Source organism: Silurus meridionalis, chromosome 25 (genome assembly GCF_014805685.1).
Source record: "Silurus meridionalis isolate SWU-2019-XX chromosome 25, ASM1480568v1, whole genome shotgun sequence".
NCBI lineage: Eukaryota > Metazoa > Chordata > Actinopteri > Siluriformes > Siluridae > Silurus > Silurus meridionalis.
The window spans coordinates 1555543-1576259 of record NC_060908.1 but is presented as its reverse complement, the minus strand read 5'-3'; the positions used below and the strand labels follow the sequence as shown (position 1 = coordinate 1576259).

The window sequence follows — 20717 nt, the reverse complement described above, 5'->3', positions numbered from 1 at the left end:
TACATCTGGAAAAGTCAGGTGTTCCAATACTTGTCCATACATTAACCTTTACATTAACCTGACCGGTAAATTAATACCATGATGAGCTCTTTATCATGGCACTTGTTAGTGGGTGGATTTGTGACGTCTAGATGACTGGGTCAGAACATCTCCAAAACTGCAGCTCTTGGGGGATGTTCCTGGACTGCAGTGGTCAGTATCTATAAAAAGTGCTCCAATGAAGGAACAGTGGTGAACCGGAGACAGGGTCGTAGGGGACGAGGCTCATTAATGCATGTGTGGAGCGAAGGCTGGTCCGTGAGGTCCGACCCAACAGACGAGCTCCTGTAGCTCAAACCGCTGAAGAAGTTGATGCTGTTGATGCTCGACGGGTCAGAACTGTTTTAGCAGCAAAAGAGGACCAACACAATAATAAAGTTATGCCTGGTTGGTGTATGTAAACAAGTATTGGATTTATAGTTGTTTGTATTTGGTTTGTATCCTTATTTATATTTGTTCAGAATTATTTGATCTCCTCGATCTGTATAATGTATTCGTATTTGGTTACGTTCCTAAATCCCTCAGCCACAAGACCCCACTGTCTTAGCCGAGGATTGTGTAACCCGACAATACAATATGCACCGTATGTGTCTATAACGTCTATATGATACCTTTATAGGACCTTTAAGGGTTCCCTTGGAGGAAAAAGTAACGATTCCAGGTAACTAAAACTGGATAAAAATAAAAGAGGTTTAATGTAAATTGTCAAATTGGTGTGACATAAAAGGATTCAAATACTTGTTGCCATGGAAACGGTAACTCCGCCTCCTCGCACTGACATGTCGTTGGTTATTTGTCAGAGTGTGTTTATTCCTTCATTTTGAAACTGCTAATTCTATCGCTATCATTCATTTTTCCATAAAATCTGCAGTACATGTAACCGAATGATGAAACGTCTTGCTTTAGGGAACTGCTGAGATTTGAACCAACACACTTAAATATGAACGGCGAAACAGAAACATGCCCCATGTTCCTTTCCTTGTTTTTTTTGTTGTTCTTTTTCTCTACAGATTTGTGTTATACTGTGCAGTTCCTGCACCTGGACTATCTGGAAGTGCTTGACAATAATTTCATTTCACAGAGTTTTTCCATGATTGCTCGACACAAATAATCATCTCAAATGGAACCAGTTCTTTGTTATTTCTTCAGATTGGTGAGAGCGCCAGATTGAAGTAGTGGAACAAGCTGTGGATGTGAACACAAGGTCTCTGTGGAAATATGGAATCGGGAAAAAAAAACAACAAAAACAAAACACGGATCCGATCAGAAGCGGAGATTTGTTAACGGTTTTGCTCAGAGAAGTCTATTTGCTCCAAGGTCTCGGGCTCGTTATTAACCCGGCGGCGCCGTGACGCCTCTCCGTGCCGTGCCAGAGACCTCTTTTACTCTATAATAAAGGCTGAATATCACGATCGTCTCCTCGCAGTGATGACTTTATTATTTTCCATTCACCTTCTTGTTAAACCCTGGTGAAAGGAGATTCGCCCCGTAATGGATCCCGAGCTGGGCGACTGCGTCGAGACGGCCGCGATCCGCCTTTCTTCCATTCTCTCCCTGACACCTGATCAATAAGCAGATCGGCACGTTCATAAATATTTTCGTTCTAAATAAGAAATCGTCCATCTCGGCCTTTGATTGCCGCACAATGAGCGCTCGTGGCTCTCTAAAGTGTACTAATAGACAGATTAGCATTTATATTGGATTTCCCGTCCGCACCAGAGCCACAGAAAGAGACCGAGAACAATGATCACGGAGAAAAGGGTGATCCGACCTCATCATCCAGTGTGTGTGTGTGTGTGTGTGTGTGTGTGTGTGTGTGTGTGTGTGTGTGTGTGTGCATGTGTGTGGATAAACAGATAGCCACCCACATGGCTGGCCTTTATTTTCTCCCCTGCTCTTTATGTGGTCTTGAATTCTGATGTGGCGAATCAGCAGGAATCGAATGAACCCACTCTCTCTTTGTGTTTGTGTGTGTGTGTGTTTATTCCTCTCACGTTGCACACTACACACGCCACCTGTGTTAAGGCTTTGTAAAGGCACGTGTCACAAGCAGCTTTTCAGTAGAGAATAATGCTGTAAACAGTCAAAGGTGCGACATTGTTCTGCAAAAAAATAACGTGACCCAGAAGCTGACGTTTATATAAGAGGTTGACTATAAGAATACTATTAAAATACAAACATTATGGTGTAGCAATATAAAGTGCTGTAATTATGCAAGAGCAATGAAGCAAAAATGCTGTAAATGTACAATAGGAATATTGTAAGAACACCGTAAATATGCCAAATAATTTTTTAACGACCCTGTAACTATGCTATTACAACACTGTAACGCTGTAATAATGCTATACCAATACTGTAACACCACAGTAACTATGCTATAACAATACTGTAACACTGTAATAATGCCATAGCAATACTGTAACACCACAGTAACTATGCTATACCAATACTATAACACTGTAACTATGCAACAGCAATACTGTAACACTGTAACTATGTTATAACAATACTGTAACACTGCAACTATGCAACAGCAATACTGCAACACTGTAACTATGCTATAACAATACTGTAACACTGTAACTATGCTATAAGAATACTGTAACACTGTAACTATGCTATAGCAATACTGTAACACTAACTATTCTATAACATACTGTAACACTGTAACTATGCTATAACAATACTGTTACACTGTAATAATGCAATAGCAATACTGTAACACTGTAACTATGCTATAACATACTGTAACACTGTAACTATGCTATAACAATACTGTAACACTGTAACTATGCTATAACAATACTGTAACACTGTAACTATGCTATTACAATACTGTAACACTGTAACTATGCTATAACAATACTGTAACACTGTAACTATGCTATAACAATACTGTAACACTGTAACTATGCTATACAATACTGTAACACTGTAACTATGCTATAACAATACTGTAACACTGTAACTATGCTATTACAATACTGTAACACTGTAACTATGCTATAACAATACTGTAACACTGTAACTATGCTATTACAATACTGTAACAATCACTTAAGAACACATTAAGAACACACATAAGAATCACTTTGAACACATTTCGGGTTGGTGACACCGGGGCTATCTAGCAGGTGTACAATAACGCCGGCATTTTTACGTCTTTTGATTGGACAGTAATAATAAATGTAACACCTGTTTTTTTTTCCCATTCCACAATGACTGACAGAGGAGCAGTAACTGTTTAGATCGCAGATACACTTTCTAGAACAGTTACAACATGAAATTTTCAAGAAAAGCTGGAGATCATGAGGAAAGGTCGAATAAAATGATTGTTGAGTTTTTTTTTATACTTCTGCGTTTTCTTTCTTGTACAATTTGCAGAAAAAAAAATTGCACACACTATTTGCCTTCATTCCCCAGGAAAGCATAATGCATAAAACATATTTACGGGGACCATGTGACGAGGTGAATAGCGATCTTCTGCTGGAGATGATGTACGTGGATGTGCAGTTGTGGCTACAGTGAAAGGAGACGTGTTGAATTGTGTTCATTGGGTTTCTTGTTTTATGACATTCATTCTCGCTGTATCACAGACCTGGGATATGAAGACCTGGGGGGTGAAATGTACTGTATTTAAATGCCTTTTTGTTCCCTTGTCCCTTTCTTTCTCTATTTTAAAATCTGTCTGTGTTTTCAATTCTATCTGCCCATGTTTACTTCCTGTTCCATCCTGCCCCCGTTTCCTCCAATACTAAGTATAGACATTTCTATATTTTATGATTTGCCATAAATAACACACACACACACACACACACACACACACACACACACACACACACACACACACAGTAGGACCACACCGACCACCACCTACACAGATTAAATAAAAGTCCTGTCCCAGCACGAGTAACTTTGAAGAGCTTCATGCATTATTAACATTTTCCTGAACTTTTATAGGCTGGCTCTTTCTCCGTTCAGGTCCTCGGCACATTTGAGTGTTTTCTTCTCTCCAACACGCACCATAAAGTGTCAGATACTGAGCCGAATAAGCGTAGATTAATGGCAAACACAAAACTAAGTGTCCCCAGGACTGGAGCTCTGAACCACAGCCGCAGTCGTAACAGCACTGATATAAAAGTCCCTCAAACCATGAGCGATGGATTTAGGAAGCAGAGGAGAAGAAGAAGAGCAACCAGATGCACATTGCTGTTAATTAAGAAATACATACGGAAAGGAGATGCACATACTGTGTAGCTCAAGAGAATTATTTTAATCCTAAACAATCAGTTTGACAACATTTATAGAGATGAAGCTTTAAAACCTGATGGATTTAAAATTACAGTTCTTATAGAAAAATAAATAAATCGGAGCCGAGGTGATCTAATGAACAGACAAAAGTATTGGGACACCGGAATTTTCCAGCTACAGTAAATGTGGTTCTTCTCCAAATTGTCACCAGAAAGTTGGAGCAACACAATTGGATGCACTACCATGAAATGATCTCTTCATTTGTAGGAGACCCAAACCTGTTCCAGCATGTTCCAGCAATGCCCCTGTGCTTAAAGAAGATCTGCCTGTTGTAGAAATGTCATAGCATTACATTTCAAGGACGATGAACTTTAGCAACTTCGTCCGAAACTGCAGAAAAGTCCATTTTGCATTCTTCGCATCATATTTCCGACTGCGTGGTACTGTTGTAGTGACGTGTTGAACAGCAGCAGCACCTGAAGTTGATACTTTTCCAGTTATAATGACAGTTTAATGCACATTTTTACAACTGTATTGCTGTAAAATCTAAATCCAAGGACCCAGGGTTAAACACGAAGTCCTGTGGGTTAATTATCCCATAAACAGACCTTTAGGAGAAAAGGAAGCATTCAGGAAAGTGATGGTGACCTTTCGGGGCTAAGCTGCCGAGGCGGAATGTCATCTCGGCTGGAGGCAGAAGGTCTCGGTGATCAGAGCTTAGAGGGAATTGCGTCTCTGTGATCAGGTTGTTATGGTACAGTGTTTAATCTCATCCTGTAGAGAGGTGCTGAGGGAGAACCTGCACTTCCTGCTTGTTCTGATTGTACACACAACAATCGGTCTACATCGCCATGGTAACCAAACCGTGGAGAAAACATGCCAGCCTGGCAAAAGAGCCACTTCCTGTTCTGTTTATGAGCTCCTTTACTGCACGATCATCTTCATCCTCATCATCAACATCAGCCACTGATGTTATTATTACTACTTACTGCCCACACTGATCTATCTATCTATCTATCTATCTATCTATCTATCTATCTATCTATCTATCTATCTATCTATCTATCTATCTATCATCTATTTATCTATCTTGAATCACTCAGAATATGACACACACACACACACACACACACACACACACACACTCGGTTCTTTAAGTATGTTTTGAGGATTTTTTTCTGCTTGGGTCTGAATGGTTCTCTTGTTTTTGTTCGGTTTTATTTCCTCTCACTGCGAATCTCTCGGCCCTTTTCCATGCGTCTCTGATCCAGGATCAGTTTGTAAAACAGACGAATGTAATTGTATTTTTCCTGAGAGGTTTGAGGACATAAGGCTCTCTCTCTCTCTCTCTCTCTCTCTCTCTCTCTCATGCACTCCTGTGTTCTAACAGCAGAACAAAAAAAACCCTACAGAACTTTTGTTCTGATTACGGCCGTTTGATGGATGAGCCTCTCGCGAGTGCCTGACAGCCGCACAGATGTCAGGCAGATGTGATTGCAGCTTTTCAGATTAAATTTTTAATGAGGAGCACGGCGCTGTATCGAGGCAGCGTTTAATCGTCTCGTCTCATCTCGTCTCGTCGTGAGCGAGCCGTGAGCCGACGGGGAGCGATCCGTTCGTCCTAGCATGCTGTTTATACAAATATTAATAAAAAATGACTATTATGGGATGGTAAAGTTGTTGGGGGACGTCTGTTGAAATTATGAAGGGTTTGTGTATTGCCGACGTGTTTACGTTTCACCTCGTAGTGAGCACTTTAATACACGCTGAGAACGTTATTACCCTGCTCGGTGTGAATAGTGGATTGTGATTGGCTGGAAAGAAGTTCAGGTGTGTGTTTAAAGCGTTGAACATGCAGGTGGTTCTAAAAGTAGCAATGTTTGGAAGACACAATTATGGCACTTTTGGGCCCTTGCACAAGAGTGCTGGTGCTGGGATTTGAACCCATAACCATCTTATCAGAAGTCCAACATCTTAACGACTCATCTACCCACCTTATAAACACCTGTAACCATAGTAACATACGGTTCCACTCCCACACTGAGTAAGACAGCAATTGTAGACATTTCCTGATCTCCATAAAGGAGTTTTTTGCGTATGGTGAAACATATTGTGAAGATTGTGATTTTGATAAACGTTCGAGGCAAAAGAAGAACATAGCAAAAGTGTTGGGACACAAACGTTTGAACCAGTAGACCAGAAAAACTGTTCCAACATGACACAAAGTGCACAAACCTGTTCCAGCTCCATTACGATCTGCTTTCCATGAGTTGGAGTGGAAGATCTCCTGCTATAAAGATCCAACACTATAGAACATGAATTAATGTGAACGTTGACTGCACCTCAGGAACCTCCTCACCTCACCTACAGCAGTACCTCAAATCTCCATAAATCTCCATAAATGTGGTCCTTCCAGTAAATGTGTCTCACACACATACACACACTCAAATGCACAAAATGCTCAAATCTTGGCTTCGGAGAACTCACACACACAAAAACGAAAGAAGAAAGCAAAAAGCCGCAGACGATTTGTAATAAACAAGCACCAACAGATCTGAAATGTTGAGAGAACGCATGAAAGAGAAAATCTGCCGAATCCAGGCAGAGAATGAGAAATACAGGACAGGAGCACAGAGGCCAGAGAGAAAGAAAAAAGCGGGGGGGAAAAAAGGGAAAAGAAAAAGACGCATAAAGAGACAGGAGGAGGAAGTGACGGCGAATCAAACGTATCGTTCTCAGCTCACGGACTTCAAAGAGCGCTCGGGGTTGGAGGGATGGATAGAGAGCACTCGCTCTCTCTTTCAATTCCTCTCTTTCTATCTTTCTCGTTCTCCCTCGTTCTCTATTTGCATGCGCGTGCCAGTCAAATATTTGCAAAGAGGCGAGGGAATCATAGTAATACTTTGAATTCTGTTCTGACAAATCACGTCTTACATGCGGGTACATGCACACACACACACACTCACACACACACACACACACACACACACTCTCTCTCTCTCAGACTCAGCGATTTCTGGCATTAAAGTTGACAGATGAAAAGACGGCGCGTTCAAAATTGTAACACCGTGTTTTTTGACAACGCCGTTAAATAGGATGCAGAGCAGAAGGCAAACGACTACAAACACAACAAACCCAAACAACCTCAAAAACACTTTCATTTCATTTCTCCTCTTTTCCTCGGCCGCAACGTGGACCTGAGATCAGCTCATGGAGAGAAGCGACAGAAATCTCGGCTCCGGAGTGAAAAAAAAAAAAGGGTTGACTTCTGTGTTTAGAAGTGAAATATATACTTTTTTTTTACATCATACACTGAACTTGTCACAAAACACATCCCACAACAACCACTCGGGTTTCCTCCTCTCATTTCTCCTCTCCTTTCTTCTCACTGTACATAAAAGCGGGAAAAATATAAAGATAAATACAAAGAGAAGAAGAAAAAGAGAGAGAGACATGATAAGAATGAAGCAAAAAGAAAGGTGGAGGGAGAGATGGAGACACAGAACAAAGAGGACATGAGAACAAAAAAGTAAATAGAGAGAGAGAGAGAGAGAGAGAGAGAGAGAGAGAGAGAGAGAGAGAGATAAGGATGAGAAAGGGTGAGATGAATGTAAGAAAGAGGAAGTAGGATGGATGGACAGAATAGCATGGAGGAAATCAAAATAAGTAAATATGATAAGGGAGAGAAAGAGAGAGAGAGAGAGAGAGAGAGAGAGAGAGAGATGGTCAGAGAAAAGGCAGGAGCCAGTAACAGAAAAAGTGAAAGGAATTGGGACAGAAAAGATCAAAAGATGGAAAGGTGCAGATAGAGAGAGAATGAGAGAGAGAGAGAGAGAGAGAGAGAGAGATGGTAGGGATGAAGAAAGGTGAGGTGGAAGTATGAACGAGAAAGTAGGACGGATAAACAGAATAAAAGAGGCAGTTTACAGAGGACATGAAAAGAAAAAGAAAATGAAAGGAGGAGAGATAAATACAAAAAACGAGAAAGAGCGATAAAGATGGACAGAAAAAAAGGAAAAGCGTGCAGGAAAAACAAGATGTGAATGAAAGTGGGGGAGAAATAGAACGGTTGAGATAGAAAGAAAGAGAGAGGGAACAGTCTAAAATATCTGATAAACGTGTCACGGTTCTTGAGCAGATTTCCGAATCACACCGGAGTTTTTCTCACCTATAAATTTTATAGCGGGTGGTGAATCCCTGGCGGAATCTCTCCACGAAGGCGAGGTAGGCCTTGCTGTGGTGGAAAGGGCCGCGGTCGGAGATGAGCCAGTCGAAGTGCTTGGGCACATGATGATCGGAGGACGAGGGATCCACACGCAGACACTCAACTGATAGATGATCCCATAGAAACAGGAAGCAAGTGACCTCAATGACCCTCCAGTTCATGCTTTTCCTTCAGCCGCTCTCTGTTCATTCTCGCTCCATTCTATGGAGACCTGCAGGAAAGAGAGAGAGAATAAAGATCTTGAGCAGGAAAGAGATACAGTGGTGAATAGAGGGAGGAGAAGTAGCACGAGAAATAAATATATACACAGTGTATCTATAAAGAGAGAAACAGGAGTTAGAGAGAGAAATAGAGAGAGAAACAGGGTATGGATGAGGAAAGGTAAAGCGAAGAAAAAGAGATTGCCGCTTTACTCTCTTTTTTTCCCCGATCTTTACCTTTCCTTAACTTTTTGGACCTCTCTTTACTTTAATTTATCCCTCTTTACTTCTCCGTAGTCAGCTCACCTCTCTTATCCCTGGCTTCACCTTTTTATTCCCCTCTTTACCTTTCACTACTTTTCTTTATCTCTTTATCCATCTTTACCCCTTAACCTTCTTTTTACCCCTCTTTACTTCTCTTTATCTCTCATGAAACCTTTCACCTTTTCCACATCTCTTCACCCCCTTACCCCTTTTGACTCCTTTTGACACATATCTACCCTTCTCTACCCTTCTTTCTCATTGTTTACTCATCTTTTCTCTCTTTTCCTCTCTTTACCTTTCTTTATCTTTTTTTAGCTCTGTTTACCCATTTTTACCCATCACCATCATTTTTTTTTCATTTGCCCTTTTCACGTACTAAAAGAATGTTAATGTAAAACACACACACACACACACACACACACACACACACACACACACACACACACACACACACATAGTCTTTCAGCTTCTCTCAGCCCATAACCCCCCTCCCTCCCCCTTAACACCCTCGGTGGCCTTTTCAGGCCGCGAGCAGCTCCCGAGTGCAGACGTGCCGCTTTCACGTCTTTCCCACTAATTAGCAGCGTGAAAAGTTCACTCGAGGTCGACAGGATCATCCGTGACGTGTCGTAGAACAGAGTGTGTGAGACGTCTCAGGGAGTGTAATCAACACCGAGTGTGTATCCGCACACGGATCACTCACATTACATACATCGATATCACGTCAAATACGGCACACGGAAAAAGATCTTGCTTAGTGAAAGACGAGATTTCAAGAGATGAATCGCTTCATCACAAAGCGTTCTGTTCCTCAGACACCAAATCACTCTGTCAACAAACACACACTCATTAAACCATTTAATTAAGATTTTTTATCCATTTATAGCTACATTTAATGCCAGACTGTAAAACAAGTGACTTTCTGTTCTCATTTGTTACTTCAGCTCTTTATAGCACTTCAGATCGGCTACATTCAATCAATACATACAACCAATCAATCAATCAATCAATCAATCAATCAATCAATCAGTTAATCAAATGTCAATCAACCAGTTGCCTATTTGTTAATAATGAATAAATGTATGAATTAATTGAAAAAATAAATAATTAATCAACTGAATGAATGAACGAATGAATGAAAAGGTGAATGCATACATTAATTAATTTAATTAATACATTAATTGTATTTTAATCAATTTCTTCGACGTGTTCAAATGAATAAATAAATGAATAAACAATTAATTGATAAAATAAAGATATTTATTTATTCACTTGTTCATTCGTCTGGTAAATTATTCAGTCGTTTTAATTAATTCCTTATTTTAATAATGTACTAATTGATTAATGAATAATTAACAAAGAGACAGCCAGTTGATTGACACTGATTGGTTGACTGGTTGATTTATTGAATTGGTTGATTAATTGACATAGATTATGGAATCAAAGAATAATTGAATAAATGATTAAACAAACAACAAATAAATGAACAATCATACTTTTGCACCTTTAGTCAGCATTTCGTTCTTCAATAATTAATTAGTCAATCAATTAAACATTCAGTCATTTGTATGTTAACTGATTTATTCAATCCATCCATCAATCAGTTAATATTATTTTGTAAGAAATGTAAATGAAACTGAATGAATGCAGTTGCATGTTAACCCTTAGCTTTAACCCTGTCATACATGTCCATCTCTCCGGGTTTTTTCCTCATGCTCTCATGTGGACCTTCACCTTAAAACCGAAATGTATTTACACAACTGAAACTGAATATCAAAAAGGGGGAAATACAGAAAGGATCATGTGGGGCTTAACACTGTTAAATCTTTTGTTCAATTGCTTGTACGTTTTCAATAATACAGTCTTGAACACCAGAAACGGACCGAGCAAATCTTCTGCATCAGTCACGAATCTTCGAGAGCGCCGATTGATCCTGCTGTATAAAATGACATCATCAATATCGCCATAGTCTTTCTGCATTTCATTAACAACAGAGAGGTTTAACAAAAAGGCCTGTCGTTTCTCATGCTCCTTCTCTCGTTCGAAACACACTTGTCCTAGCGCTCGTCACGGGCGCTCTTTATTATCTCCTCGCAGCCAGTCGAATCGTGTCTTCGCTCAGCGATAAGCGTAATTACAGCCGAAAATGGCTTCCATGCGCTTAAGTTCACCCTCCGGCTACAGACGCTGTAACTTTGTTCTGCTGATATTTCAGTCAAAATCTTTTTTCCCCTCAGTGTATTAGACGGCGAGAGACGATCCGGAAAGTGGGAAGCTTTAAAACACAAAAGAATCGTTGAAGATACAGAAAACAAAGCAGCAAGAACAGAGAGTGAATCGACCAATCAGACCCTGGGATTTGACAGAAATGTGCCAATAATTATGATCGTTAAGGGCTTTATTTTATTTCTTTAGGCATATATATATATATATATATATATATATATATATATATATATATATATATATATATATATATATATATATAATTAGTGCATAATTAACACAAATTAATTTTAACGGCACTAATTTTATTAATGCGCAATTAATGCATCTCTAAATTAATCATTAATGCATTTCTGTTTGACCAATTTTATTCAAAATAGAAATGAGTAAATATAAAAGAGGCGAAATTTTAACCGTAAATGCAACACACATTTATCTGGACGTCCTTTCACTACTCAGATATAGAAAAAATTATAATAAGCCACTAAAATTTTTTACTGATGCGCCACGTCTCAAAATCCTCCATGATGCGCACGTCCGGCAATTAAAACCGCCTGTGGAAACAAAGCAAAAGTTCCGTTTGGTGTCCTGGTGATTTACTTCATTTAAAACCCCCAGTTTATTTACTTTAAAACAGTTACAAGTTGTTGTACATTGTCGAGTTTGGTTTCACTTATAATAATCATTCGTTTGCTTAAAGCTAATATTTTTTTTAACCTATGAGGTTCTTCTCCAAACTCTTAACACAAAGTTGGAGAAACACAATTGTATCTAACGTCTTTGAATGCAGTCGAATGAAACTTTCCCTTCACTCGAACTAGGAGATCCAAACCTGTTTCAGCATGTGCACAAAGCTCCATGAACATCTGCTTTACAGGGGTTGGAGTGGGAAATCTTCTACTATACATCTCCAACCCTATTAAACACCTCTGGGATGAATGTGAATGCTGAGTGCACCCCAGGCCTCCTCACCTTCTCACCTACATCACTACCAGATTTTTGGTGCCTGAATGAATTTCCGCAAAATCTAGTGGAACATCTTCCCAGAAAAGTGCAGATTATTATCACAGCAGAACTACATGTGGAAAGTGGAAGCACGGAACAATCTTATGGTATGTATAAATAAATATAAATATATAAATAGCATTCCACTCGTCTTGCGTGTCATTTTTCAGAGTCGCTCCGGCTGCTGTAGCGAGTGTTTTTGGATGATGAATAAAAATCTGAGCCAGCCTTTGAAACAAGCAAACACCATGAATAATGCATATTCATGCAGCATGTCCTAAATTATGCATTTACTGGTATAATGGAGTAATAAATAAATAAATAAATAAAATACAATAACGCCACCCGTAAGTAATGATGTCTCTAAGGTAAATACCATAGAGGAAAAAAGTCCAAAACTAATTTTCTAAAAAAGTTGGCCTAGTGCAATATCGCAGTTCTTTAGAAGACGTTTAAAACGGCATCGGTCCTGCTCGGAGCAGCGCAGGGTAATTTAGGCAGCGCAGCAGACAGTGATATAACGAGTGCGTTCTCCTTCTGAGATTTAATGAATAAAGATCTCGAGGCCAGACAGCGGTTCCTTCTGCGATGACAAATACACGGTAAAGCAATGTAATAAAGCAGCCCTTTCAGATAATTAGTTTAGACTCACTTGAAGTTGGCTGTCAGGACGCGACAGTGCGGCGTTTAACTCGAAGCATGCGGAGGAGAGAAACATGGACGGGGAGGAACCATATATGAAGGAACGTCGGCATGTCATGTTGCAGCTCCGCATTAGCAAAAGAACTAACGTTAATTGTCGAATGGGGAGGAGGAGGAGGAGGATAAAGATTGAAAAGCACCAGAAAAAACTAAAGGAAAAAATCCTATTGTTTTTATTTAGAACATTATATCTTTTATGGAAAGCTCGTCATGTTAATGAGCAACTTTAAAGAAACAGATTTCTGTCCTGAAGATTGAAGAGCGTTATCTCTGACAAACAAACAAACAGCCATTCAAAAAATTTAAACCAAAAAGCCAATAAACTTACCAATTAATTAATAAACTAATTAACCAAACAACCAATAATTTATATCAATTAACAAACCAAATCCATTCACCAATTAACTGATTAATTAAAACCATTTTGTAAGAAATGAAATGAACTGCACTTGAGGCTGATGAATCTCCACAAATCTCTACAAGCACACTCCAAAATCTAGTGGAACATCTTCCCAAAAGAGTGGAGGTTACTATAACAGCAAATGGGAACTCAATGGAACTCAATGTTCAAAAATCACATACAAATCTTATGGTCAGGTGTTTATAAACCTTCGGCCATATCATGCAAAATTTCAGCAATGTGGTTTATCCAGTAAGTAAGTTAATAATGCAAGTGTATAATGTTGTTTGTGTGTGTGTGTGTAAAGATTGTGTGTGATGATGATGATGTTTATCTATATGTCGCTCAGTTTCTTCCTCACATGAATGGATTAATTGGTGTAAATGTACCGGCTGCCCGAGACTTTAACCCCACATGAACCTGTGAACTCTCGACCCCTGTTGCTAATGAGATGGCTTTCATGCGTGAGTTCTCAATCTGCCACACACACACACACACACACACACACACACACACACACACACACACACACACACACATCATAGTCGTCGCCTCTATACATTTATGAATCATCCTGATTTCCTCAAAGGAGTCAAATCCATAAAACCACACACACACACACACACACACACTCACACACACTCAGACACACACCTACAGGAGGCCTCAGTCGGAGTTAAAAGTGCGATCTCTCACTCCAGGGGCAGCGCAGTGGATCTCTGTTGTACAGCCGTCACATGAACCCTGAGTTACACTGAGTTTTTACAGCATGAACACGGAGCAGGCTGCTTTGGCAGCTTGGATTTTTCCAGGATAATTCCTTCATCCAACAAGATGCCAACATCACAGTGTGTGTGTGTGTGTGTGTGTGTGTGTGTGTGTGTGTGTGTGAGAAAGTGGGCCATGGAGCTCAACAAACACCAACTGTAGTCTTATATAGGACAACAGAATAAAAAAAAAGGTGAACAATTAATTCAGACTACTGTTCATCTGTTTATCTCTCTCTATCGATAGATCATTACATAGATAGACAGATAGATAGATAGATAGATAGATAGATAGATAGATAGATAGATAGATAGATAGATAGATAGATAGATAGATAGATAGATAGATAGATAGATAGATAGATAGACAATAACACAAATAGACACAAAATAAAATCCTCGTACTGTAACTGTGTAAAAGCGACTTGTTTCCCAGCGGCTCCTCAAACATTAATGATTCTTCTCAATTTTAAATTGGGATTTTATCCATACTGTGTATTTTTACTGAGATTTCTCCATGTGAAAATAACAAAAGCTTGTATTTCATGAACGTTTGTTTCCACAAAACATGTTTAATGTTTAACAGTCAAGTTTTTCTTTCTTTTGGAGGAACAGCTTTTACGGTTCCTGTATGGTTCCTGTGACATGTAGAATCTCCACCGAGGAGCTTAGAAGCTGTTCCGGGGGTTCTCATGTGGCCAAAACCTTCCAAACACACCCAGGAGCATAGAGAGAGCTTTTCATTTGTCTGAGATTGAGAGATCTCAAAAAAAGCACATGCTCGGGTCCTTCAGGTGACGAGGTGAAATCTGATTCATAGCTAGCGAGAGGAGAAGCATGAGAAACCACAGCGGGAAGGAATGAGTGTGTAGAGTGAATTCTCTGGCAGTTCAGCCAGAAAGAAAAAGAGAGAGAGAGAGAGAGAGAGAAAGAGAAGGGTCCATCCTGAACCTCTCACATCATCTTGATTTATTCTCTTCTCAAGGATTCGGTTCTTGTTTCTGCACATGATGTACAGTGGCTAATAACATGAGAATTCTGCATTCTGATTGGTCAATAGACGTTGACCCAAATACTTTGTTATGATATACATAAAAAGAATCAACAATCAGAATCCAGAACTCGACACCATTCCACTCCATGAAAGATGAAATGCCTGAATGATGAACCTGAACCAGAGTCGTTTGATCGCGCATGTGGAACACAGCTGGTGATTGAACTCGGACTTCGGCAATAAACGCTCAGTAATGTCTCTCCTGGCTCGTACCTATCAAAAAAGAACGGTCCTGAGCACCAGGGATTCAGACGTCGCATGTAGGATTGAAGAAAACGACACGTTTTCTGCTGAGTCGTGATTATGGTGCTACGCGTGCAGCTAATTAAACGCAATCGTTAAATAATTATGATCGGCCGGTGCAGTAACTTTGGCTGATTTCCATTTGCTGTAAAGGATCGACTTTTACTCGAGTCAGCGCTGCAGGGTAATGCAGAGTCAGCAGAATCGCCGGTGTGGCGACGTAGCGCTTTTACGAACCCGGCTCTGGTGGACGAGTCATATTGGGTTAATATTTTATTATAAATATTTTCAATAAAATACTAATGCAGAAAATGCTTTTATGTGTATGTTAGCCGAATGTTGTACACCTATGCTTCCAGGCACATGGGGTTCTTCCACAAACTGCCCAGGTCTCCTGACCTTCTCACCTACATCACTACCTGACTTTACCAACACGCATGTGGACGAATAAATCTCCACAAAATCTAGAAGAAAATCTTCCAAAAAAGAGTGTAGTTTAATATAAATATATATTATGTTTGTTTAATTTTTTCAGTGTTTTTTTAATAATATTATCATTTTATAATATACATTTAGATAAAAATGTAACAATTAGAAAATTTTTACGTGGAAGCAAATAAATATACAGCAGAATATGTCTCCTAATCCGTTTGCATTTTACCCACATTTTCTTTTCTTTTATTATTTTATAAAACATTTCTTCTTATTATTATCTAAACAAGACCAGAAGACATATTTATATATTTTTCCTTTGTTTTTATTCTAATAAATAATGTACAGTTTTATAAAAATAAAAATCAGTGTTATTATTAATATTAGCACCAGATGGGGAATTCCAGATATATTCAACAAGGAAAATGCAGGGATTTTTTCTTTTTTTCTTTTTTCTTTTCTTCCCAAATTAAACTTCTCAATGAATACAAAACACAGAATTAGTTTTTTTTTTCTTCCACCGTGACATTTACCAGTTTATTCAGATTAACATTAACTCTCAGAGAGTCGGTACGCATTTTAATTACTTTTTTGTCCTTTCATTAATTAATCTTTTTTTTTTTTTAAAGCCCAAAAAAATACAAATGTCAGCATTATTCTTCAGATTTTCACATTACTGTCATGGAATAACAAGTTGTCCCAGTGAGTGATTTGTTCGTTTGAATTGACTCATTTATATACGTTTATAAATAATATGTATATTTAATATCATTTACATATATAAAAGGCTCAGAACTAACAAGTTGCCTCAGAATGTGATTTGTTCATTTTGAATGTCTCAGTTATTTAATTCAGGACTGATGTTTTGTCCAAGAAAGTGTGTCGTTTATGCCGAATCACGCAATTATTGACATGACTCGGTACTGGCGATTCATCCCAATCATGATCGTGTGATTTCTTAATTTTGCTCTGATTGTACATATTCAGCATCCCTACATCTGTTTGTCACATGAGACACAGAAATGATTAGGTGTCCTCCCGAATCTCTTCTTCCTTCCAAATCCTTCATTCATTTGTCATGTGACGTTACAGACTCGCATAATTCTGCATTGGGTTTTGTGATTCGATCATCATTTCCAACCTTGTTAACAAAATGTAATGCAGAAAAGTCGTGGCTCTGCTGTACGTAATAATTCCAGCTTAACAATTAGTCAAGAGGTTTTTTATTTATGTACTAGTCAAATGTTGTACACACACGTTTTCAGCCATATGAAGGTCATTTAATGCTTTAAAACTGTATCTGTGTGATCTTTCGGCTTCTCCCATTAGGGGTCGATTATCCATATTTATGATCCGCATGTTTGATTTGGCACATGTTTTTACGCTGGATGCCCTTCCTAACGCAACCCTCCCTATTTATCCGGGCTTGGGACCGGCACTAAGAGTGGTGGGGGTTGGTTCCCTGACCGGGGATCGAACCCGGGCCACATCGGTGAGAGCGCTGCATTCTAACCACTAGACCACCAGGGAAAAGAAAAGGACACTGATTAAACTAAATATTGTGACCAGGAGCCTCGAGATGTTTCCTGTACAGATCTCAGTCATGTTACTGTCATGAATGGAGCTGCAAATAAGTGATTCCTCAAACAATCTCGATTTAAACACTCTGAAACAGATGCTATCAATGTTCTTCATCCCTCCAGTGCTCTAAGAATGCATTATGTTCAATGAATCCCAAAGGACGCACCGTATAGATCTCATACGACCCCACACACGCTCTCGAAATCATCCCGAAATCCATTTCACTCATCCCAGCTCGCAAAGACCTCTGGCTTGTTCTTTAATTGCATCCCATGATCCTCTGTGGTGACGTATCGAGCGCCCGAGTCCCGTGAGATCCACAGGGAGCCGATGCAAAGCTTCGGAGAACCGACAGGACGCATCAAATTAGTGCTTTTAAAGAAGCTTATCTCAGGACGGTGGTCTCGGGGGAGCCGACGCAAATGCCAGCGTGCTTCTGAGTCACAGGCGTCAAGTCTGCAAGTGTCGAAGCCTGTATTTCTGTCTCGTTTCTGTGTAGGTAAAGGTCACGCCAGGAAGCAAACGCACAGAACAGCGACCGCTCATCGGCATGTCGGTGTTGAGGGGATTCGAGCGACCTCAAGATTGTAAGAGGAAATAAACAAGCTAAACAAAGAAAATAAACAAAAAGGGAAAACATTTATGAGTAAAAATATCATTTGCAATATAATAATAATAAATAGAAAGAAAAATTACAGCACCTCTGTGTGGACACACAGAATCTTTTAGTCAGTCTTTAACAGGCAAAAACACAGGAATTGGACAGTGAACGAGTGAATGAAAGTTCTGTGGAGTCCAAATGGGACGTTTGTGTCTCTACCAGAGGAGCTTGTGTGAGATGAAGAACATGAGAGAAGATGTGATCAGACTCCCTCACCCCCACACTCACACATGGAGGTGGAAGTTTAATGCAGTTGTTTTGGAGCAGGGAAGGTTCCCAAAAAGTGAAAGTGAGCCAACACGGCTCCTATTCCACACTTCATCACCGTGCAGTTCCATCTGGACTGCGGCTCATCGGAACCGACATCACCGTACAACAAGATGATGAGCCGAAGCGCACGTCTGAGTTCTGTACGTGGTATTAAGAGAGCAGACAGATGTCTGAAGTGATATCTATCATAGAACCACCTGCCCAGACACCACACCTCAGTCCTACTGAACTGCTCTGAGATGAACTGGAATTCCAACTAATGAAGAACATCTTCGGTGAGATTTAGAGAAGGCACAGCAAAGTATTTCAGCTGAATGTTTGGAGAAATTAAGTGTCCGGGTTCTGAGTGTGTAAAGCTGTTCTTCAAGCCAAGGGTTTTGCAATGAAAATCAAGTAGAACATCTGGACATTTATAGATGTGTTAGGTCAAAGGCAATCTTCATTGCATTACATTCCCAAGTTTGTTGCAGAGAAACAAAAGCAACATGCAAAAACCATAAAATGACAAAAGCAGGATGTGAACCTGGTGGGTGGGTGGATTTGTTAAAAACCAAGCAGACAGAAAAAAAATAGCCAAAATAATAGTAATTCTTTAGATCTAAACTGACGTGGTGTTTTTCTAAAAACCGAAGCAGTTAAGGAAATTGCTAGCGAGCTAAAATTTTAGCCTGTGTTTAACATAATGTTTTTCTTTTTTGCTATTTGCTTGCCAAAATCCTGACACTTTAAGAATCACCCCTGAGCCCAGCACCCGAGAGCACCCGAGCTGGTTTAGAGCAGATTTTGTGCTATTTTAGGGCCGAGCTTCTCCCTTTGCGCTCTCTGACCTTCTGAAGTCATGGCTCAGCAGTGCGCGCTGCCGTGAGGATAATTAAATCCCCGTCCCGACCTCGACCCGATCGGCAGGGCCCACGATCGATGGCCGATTCTCAAAACAAACCAATTCACTAATGGGCTGACGCTTTGTTTTAATTTATCCACATGGTGTATTTATCGCCGTCGTCCACACGGAGATCGATGGAGAAGTTTAAAACCTCTGCAGAGGTTGGGACGTTTGTTTCACGTCGTTCCACGTCTAGAAACCGGAGATGCCAAGGTTTGGACCGAAGCCAAAAAGTAATTAACACGACCCAAATGACCGAGCGGGACCGGCGACTCAGATGGTCAAGGTGTTACTGGGGATAATTTAGATAAATGAAGCGCAGCAGAACGGCAGAGAATCAAATCAAACTAAAGCTATTTCACCCCTAATCAACTTTACTCTTTTTTTTTCTGGTGTATAATCAATGATTCGGGTTTAAAAAGAATCGCAACATAAATTTTAGGTAAAGTCAGAGCCGTATTCCAGCGAGTCAGCGCATCAGACTTTATATTTAGTTTTATGTTCTGAAAGCCATAAATAGGTGAGCTGAAGTGCGACTTGCTGGCCTTGTGAAGTCATAAAGTAGATTTTAGCTTATAAATCACACGTTATTTTTTATTTTGTTCTAATTAAACCCACATCATGCATCTCAATAATAAAACTAATACATCTAGCTTAAAATATACTTTCTGTAGATTACATTATTATTATTATTATTATTATTATTATTATTATTATTATTATTGTTATTAATATAAAAAAAAAAAAAAAGGATAATTTGGTTGAAAAAAAAAAATAATAATAATAATAATAATAATAAAATAATAATGATAATAATTATTATTATTATTATTATTAAAAAATAAAAAAGGTAAGATAGAAGTCCACATACAGTACATTTATTCACATATGATGTTGGTGTATCATTTTAGTAAATTTTTTTTTTACTGTTTATTTTTATGATCTAAATTTAATTCATTTTACATATATGTTTGTCTTTGTATTTTTTATTAAAATGTTTGTATTATATATATATATATATATATATATATATATATATATATATATATATATATATATATATTCTTTATATACTTTTGTGGTTAAAAAACCCTAATCACGATACACTGGAGCTAATAGGAAATTATTCCGTTCAATTTTGATGTGAAATCATTTGGATTTAAACTCTTGACACATGATATGAAGTATGAATTGATTTAAATGCGTTGTGTGTTTGATGGATGGTGGACCTCACATCCGGACAGATCTTTGCTCTGAATGCGGTGTGTCTCTCTGCAGAGGCAGCGAAACCGACGTGCTGCTGCTGGTTTAGTGTTTTGTCAGAAATGTCAGAAAAATACAAAATCAACCTGCACAAACCTGGAAACTGGAAAGCTGATGGCACCCCAGGCCTCCTCACATCACCCACATCAGTTCCTGACTTTACTAACACCCTTGTCTCAAAATCTCCACAAAATCTAGTGCAAACATTCCCCAGAAGAGTGGAGGTAATTATAACAGCGAATGGGGACTCA

The 20717-nt window shown here is 39.2% G+C and overlaps 1 protein-coding gene across 1 annotated transcript in view; it reads right to left on the bottom strand.

The window, feature by feature from the left end:
- Positions 1-20717, bottom strand: part of brinp1 (bone morphogenetic protein/retinoic acid inducible neural-specific 1) — a 107834-nt gene that overhangs the window by 73691 nt on the left and 13426 nt on the right. Inside the window, exon 2 of the mRNA XM_046839928.1 lies at positions 8459-8726. Within this exon, the coding sequence (XP_046695884.1) occupies positions 8459-8676 (218 nt within the window). The 5' untranslated portion in view covers positions 8677-8726. The remainder of the gene's footprint in view (positions 1-8458; positions 8727-20717) is intronic.